Source organism: Eurypyga helias, unplaced genomic scaffold (assembly GCF_000690775.1).
Source record: "Eurypyga helias isolate BGI_N326 unplaced genomic scaffold, ASM69077v1 scaffold29378, whole genome shotgun sequence".
Lineage (NCBI taxonomy): Eukaryota > Metazoa > Chordata > Aves > Eurypygiformes > Eurypygidae > Eurypyga > Eurypyga helias.
Genome location: NW_010265428.1, coordinates 1 through 6,423, shown reverse-complemented (window position 1 = coordinate 6,423; position 6,423 = coordinate 1). Strand labels below are relative to the sequence as shown.

General features: G+C 56.3%; 1 protein-coding gene across 1 annotated transcript; it reads left to right on the top strand.

Moving 5' to 3' along the window:
* Positions 1-1,522: 1,522 nt before the first annotated feature.
* On the top strand, positions 1,523-5,907 carry LOC104505250 (SLAM family member 7-like; the record flags this gene model as incomplete). The annotated part of the gene is made up of 5 exons (XM_010156744.1): positions 1,523-1,571; positions 3,910-4,203; positions 4,430-4,699; positions 5,574-5,675; positions 5,863-5,907. Coding segments are annotated over exons 1-5 (760 nt in total), but the record flags the coding sequence as incomplete, so codon positions are not given.
* Positions 5,908-6,423: the final 516 nt, after the last annotated feature.

Sequence of the window (6,423 nt, the reverse complement as noted above, 5' to 3'; positions counted from 1 at the left end):
GGGGAGCGGGGGGAGGGAAGAGAAATCGGTAGTTTTGCACCTCCCTAGCTTCCTCTTTTTTTTACAACAGAAAATCAGCTGAGCTGCTTCCTTGGAAAAGTCTGCCCACAACGCGAGGGCAGGCCCCAGGGAAGGGCAAGGTTGTGCCTGTCCTTGTGCCTCCCAAACAGTGCAAAAGCCCCGAATTACATGCCTGGAGCTTGGTGCAGGATGGTGCTATCCACGTTGGTCCTTGAAGAATGATGGGGCACCCTGTGACGTGCCACCCTGACATGCACCCAAATCCCGCAGCCTGCCCCATGGCTGTGGGGGCCATCGGATGCTCAGGATGGGGAGGAGCGAAGTAAAAACGCCGGTATTGAGCACTGAGCTGTGATGACGCAGACCCCGGGTGACAGTTGAAGGAGACAAAGTGGTTCCGGCTGGCTCATCCCCCGGGGTGTCTCTTTGTGCCTCTCACCTCCACCCCCTCACTAGGGTGTTATGAAATAGAGGAGATGTCTTTAGGAGCTCAGGGATGTTCATGCAATGATGTTAATTGAGCAATGATAACGCTGGTCCCTGCCCTAATGAACCCCCTCACCCAGCATCGGGGAGCACTGCGGGGTGACCGCAGCCCCCCTCCCTCACTGAGGTAGAGGAATCAGGGCTATTTTAAAGCCCAACACCCCTAGCTGGGACAGTGCACTTCCCCCACCTGAATTTCAGTATGACACCAGTATCATGCTCCTTCCAGAATGATCTGAATTAGGGAAACAGCTGCTTCCTTGCAATCGTCATTTAGCTGTCCTGTCTAGGGGAGATGGAGCTGGGGGGGCAATGGGAAGTTTGGATCTCAGCATCCCTTATGAAGGACGACCTGGTGTCATGGTTTAACCTCGGCTAGCAAGTACCATGCAGCTTCTCGCTCATGTCCCCCTCTCCTGCAGTGGAGGAGGAGGATCGGAGGAAAAGACAAGGAAGTTGGGAATGCAGCTGCAGTATCAGAAGTGGAGAAAGACCTTGAATTGGTGCCAGCACCCCCCAGCACCAGCTAACAAACACCTTATCAGTGCTACTTGCAGGGCGAATCCAAAACATCGCCTCATACCAGCTACTGTGAAGACAGTTAACTCTGTCCTGACTCAGCCCAGCACATCCGGTGACATCGGTCCATGGGTACCAGCTTGCTCCTGACCGGCAACCATCTCCACGACACCCCTCTTGGGGCTGGTTCCCACATGTGGCCACGTTGATGCTTTTTTGTCCCAGCTGCCACATCTGTCTTTACTTGGAAACAGAGTTTTTCACCTCGGGTTTCATTCTGAACGTGGGATTTTCCTCTTTGGATTTTCCTTTTCTGGAAGTGGGTCTGATGAGCCCATGATATTACCCCTTGTTGGACAAAGCTGCAGTTATCTCCACCCACCCTGTCATGGGAGGGAGAGCTGCGTGGGCGCAGGCGCTTACGTCTTCCTCTTGCCACCCCGACCCGTAGCAGATGCTGCGTTGTGGAGAGCCCCTCTCCGTGCGCCGTGAGTCAATGGATATCTTCTGGTGCCTGATGCTCGCTCTCCTCCTCTACCGAGAAAGTAAGTGCAAGATGCTCGTTTTATCTGGGTAGGGGAAGGGAAGGAGCCTGTGGGGGACTTGGGGTGGGTTCAGGGGCTCCCAGGAGAGTGGGGACAGGGCTGGTGTGCGTGGGACCAGCAGTGCAGGTGCAGCTCCATGGGGACGGAGTTTGTCCCAAGGATGTTGTGCAAACCAGGGTAAAAGATGCCCAGCATGACCTGGTGCTGGCTCCTAGCTCTCATGTTAATGAGTGAATGCATCAGGTCTCAGATCAGCTCGGTCTCAGTCCAGCTGCTGCCAGATGTGCACTGGCTGCCAAATGTGCTGTTCAGGGTCTGTTCCCCTGCATGTTGTCCCCAAGTTTTCCATGCCCCTGTGGTTTTGTTCAGGGGTATTTAGGGCTGTTTGGAACAGGAGCCACTTTCTGCCTCTTTTCAGGAAAGTGGAAACGAGCAGAGATGCTGGCTCTGCCCTGTCCCCCTCCCCACAGCCCTGCAGACAGTTTTACAGCTGGATGAGCCCTCTGGTGCCCTTATCTGCTATTTCAGCATAATTTCCTTCTTCAAGTTTATCTCCTCAACCAGCTTTTCCTTCCATGTGTTTGGAGATGTCTCTTCTCAGTGTTCTGGAGGCACCCCCACCGGTCAGGCAGGGGGGACCAGACATGCGGAACCCTGGGGAGAGGTGACAGCCTCAGGATCTGTTCCCTTTCTGGGAACTGGGGAGAAAACCTTCAGGCTGGAAAGCACTGATTTTTAAAATGAGAAGTAGCTAAAATAAGAGAGAAATATTTTCTTCCTTCTCAAAAGAGGGAAGATGCAACTGCACATTTGGGGAAGAGGCCACTCTTGCAAACTCCTCTTTGTGCTTTCATTTTGCACCTCAAGACTCTCTCCCTTGCACCCACCTTTGCATGGGGGTGTCCCGTAGCTGCAGGGGAACCTGGTGCCACTGGCTTCACGAGCCCTTGGGGGATGTGAAAGCACAGGTCCTTCTGAGGGACCTCAGCCCAGAGCCTCAGGAGCTCTGGTTTATTTGAAATAAAAAGGAATCCCCTAATTCCTGCAGTCACCCCATGATGGAGTTGGGGTGAGCTGGCCACGTGCACCGACAGCCCAGCCAGCCTGGGCTGCGGCACCAGCAGCATGGCCAGTGGGTCAAAGGACATGGGGCCTGCCCCTCTGCTCCTCTCTGGTGAGACCCCCGGAGTCACAGAATCACGGAACAGTCAGGGATGGAAGGGACCTCTGGAGATCATCCAGTCCACCCCCCTGCCAAGGCAGGTTCATCTAGAGCAGATTGCACAGGAACACATCCAGGTGGGTCTGGAATGTCTCCAGAGCAGGAGAGTCCACCACCTCTCTGGGCAGCCTGCTCCAGAGCTCTGGCTCCGAGTGAAGAAGTTTTTCTTCAAGTACAGGTGGAACTTCCTGAGCCCATTGCCCCTTGTCCTGTCGCTGGGCACCACTGAAAAGAGTCTGGCCCCATCCTCTTGACACCACACTGTAGGTATTTATAAACATTGATGACATCCCCTCTGAGTCTTCTCCAGGCTAAACACACCCAGGTCTCTCAGCCTTTCCTCAGAAGGGAAATGTTCCAGTCCTCTCACCATCTTTGTAGCCCTCCTCTGGCTACAAAGGTCTCTGCGTCTGGCTCTGGGGCCCTTGGGACAGCACAGACATGGACTACAGAAGGAGGGACACGAGGATGGCCTGAGGGCTGGAACAGCTCTGCTATGGGGATGGGCTGGGAGGGTTGGGGGGGCTCAGCCTGGAGAAGAGAAGGCTCTGGGGAAACCTTATTGTGGCCTTTCTGTACTTACAAGAAAGGTGGGGACAGACTTTTTAGCAGAGCCTGTAATGACAGGGCAAGGGGTGATGGTTTTAAATTAGAAGAGGGGACATTCAGACCGGATCCAAGGAAGAAATGTTTTGCGCTGAGGGTGGTGGGACGCTGGCTGAGGTTGACCAGAGAGGACATTGATACCCCATCCCTGGAGACACTCAAGTTCAGGCTGAATGGGGCTCAGAGCAACCTGATCAGTAGAAGATGTCCCTGCCCATGGCAGGGGGTGGACTGGATGGGCTTTAAAGGTCCCTCCCAACCCAAATCAGTCTGTGATTCTACGACTACCCACAGCTGAACAAAGGTTCTGTGTGCAATAGTATGGGCGGCCCTGGCAGCTATGGATCAGCCTGTCCGTGGCATCACGCTGCGTGATCGCAGCGGGCCGAGGCTTTTCTCTTTGGCCAGAGACCCTTCCCTGAGCCCTGCTGCCTTCTCCACTAGCCACCCCCCAAGTTCACTGAGCCCTCTCCCCGGGTGCGCTGCCTTCAGCCCAGCTTTTCTCCCCAGCGTGTGCTGGTGACGGGGCAGAGGTGTCTGGGGCTGTGGGCAGGTCCGTCACCTTCAGCCTCCAGAGCCTGGATGGAGGAGCCGCAGCCTGGAGCTTTCACAACGACGTCATAGCAACCGTGAAATTTGGTGATCCTCCTGAAGCCACGTTTTTTGATGACAACTACAAGTTGCGCTTGGCCTTCCCTGAGAACGGCAGTGCTCTCACCATCTCCCAGCTGAGGATGGACGATGCCGGTACCTACACCGCAAAGGCCTCGGGGGTAAAAACCACCTTCACCCTACATGTGTACAGTAAGTGCCTTTTACAGTCATGGAATCGTTTGAGTTGGAAAAGACCCTTTAGATCATCAAGTCCAACCATTAACCGAGCACTGCCAAGTCCACCACTAAACCATATGTATGGTTTATATACCATCATGGTGAATAGCATTTTAGTATTGGTCTTTGGGGTTTTTTAATGCTTTGTGTTAAATGGGGGGGGGTTGGAGATTTCCTGACAGTCCCCCTCTTCCCACAGGAGAGCTGGCGGTGCCAACGGTGACCTGCGTGGCACAGAACTGCTCGACCAACAGCTGCCACTACATGCTGCACTGCGCCGCATCCAGCCCCGGCTCCGGCAATGTCTCCTACGGCTGGAGCCTGGGGGGCTGGCCGTGGGGCGAGGGCCCCACGGTGCAAGTGGAGGAGTCTCCCCTAGACGAGCCGCCGTCACTGCTCACATGCACAGCACAAAACCCTGTCAGCAGCCGTAACTTCACAGTCACCTCGCCTGCTGCCCTCTGTGCAGGTAACAGCCACGGAAAGGCACAGGGGTGGGTGGTGGGGATGGGCTGTGTCCTGCTCCCAGCGGCTCTGCTTTCCCTGGAGCTGTGCCTTGGCATGCAAAGGAAGAAACATGGACCACTGGCAAGAGGCACTTACCTATCTCCCTGTTCTCTCCCCACGCTGCGCTGCCCGTGCTGCCAGAAAACACATCCCACCCTCCCACCGCTGGTGAGCTGCCGAACCACCTGTCCGTGTCCGGCCTCGCTCTTGTGTCTGAGTGTGCCTGAGCTAGCTAACAGCATCCAGCTGCCCCGGAACCTGCGCCTGGGCGGGGGGAGATGGGGAGCCTGAGGCCAGCATGGTGCATCTCCTCGCAAAACGGCTCACAGGGAATAGCCAGGCTTTCTTAGCATCCATGTGCTGTGCTCATCCCCTGAGCAATTTGGGGCGGGAAGGTGGGTCCACATTTCAGGATTGTCCCCCTAAAAGTCGCAGCTTGGGATGGGAGCATAAAACCAATTCGTGCAATGGCAAAGCAGAGCCCAGGATGGGCTGGAGGTGGGAGCATGGCTGCCCTCAGCCCACCCAGCGTTTCTCAACCCCAAAAGCCACCCATGAGGTCCCTGGAGTGTGAAGGGACACCAGCATGGGGGGCTGAAGAGGGGTTGGGGTGGGAGTCCCCCAGCCGCTGCTCTGCCTGCAAAGCCACTCGTCCTCGCGCAGCGTCGCATCCTTTCCATGTTGGACCATGTTACTGTGGAATTCGGGTCCCTGTGAAGCAGGGAAGGGCTCAGTGGGGTGTTGAAGCAGAGATGTGCCTGTTTCCCCCTGCTCTGATGCTGGGAAGAGGCAGATACGTTTTGGGATGTTGTTACCAGACCTTCTTCTCTTTGAAGGTACCTACTCCAGCAGACAGGCTGGAATCGTGGCCGCATCAGTGATTGGAGCTGGAGTGCTTTTGGCAGTGGTTATCTTCGTGGTCTACAGTAAATCCAAAGGTGAGCTGCTTCCCCTGGATAACCGTCCTGGCAGACCTGGCAAGCAGGAGGTGGGACTCGGGGGCAGGACACGGCCAGCTCTGGTGCCTGGCACCTGGGGGTTGCGGCAGACGGAGCTGAGGGGGCTGTTGGGAGGGTTGCTTTGGCTGCCACTGCTGACGGGAGGCCTGTGTCGCTTATCCCCCAGGCTGGAGGATCTTCCGCTTGCCTGCAGCTGTGGCTACAAACACAGGTAGGACACTGGGGCTCCACCAGGCATTTCCCTCCCTCCCCCTTTTTCCTGATGGGAATAGCCTGGTTGCATTTAAGACCAGGAGGGAAATCACCCACCGCCATGGCTGGGTGCCAGACCGTACCCTGGCTCTGGGACCCCGGGGCCTCCCCGCACCTCCCAGCCCGCACTCACAGGGGCGAGCGAAAGAGGACGATCTCAGGCGATGTCGTGGTGGCTGAAGCCATGCTCTCCCCCAGCCTCTTCCTGGAAAACTTCATGCCAGGCCTCTGAGAAGGAGGCAGGAGTGCAGCCGTGAGATGACCAAAGCAAGAGGGATTTAAGAGAAAAGATACAAGCTGGCAAGAGACAACTTGGGGGGCAGACACAAGCAACAAGGTGCTGCGTGCCCCATGGCCAGAAACAGCCCTCTGTGTACAGCTCAAGCAACCGCTGCCTGCCACAGCCGCTGCCCAGCTCCACCAGCTCTTAGGGAGAGCGATCGGTAGCTCCGGGGAGAGGAAGCAGCAGAATGGT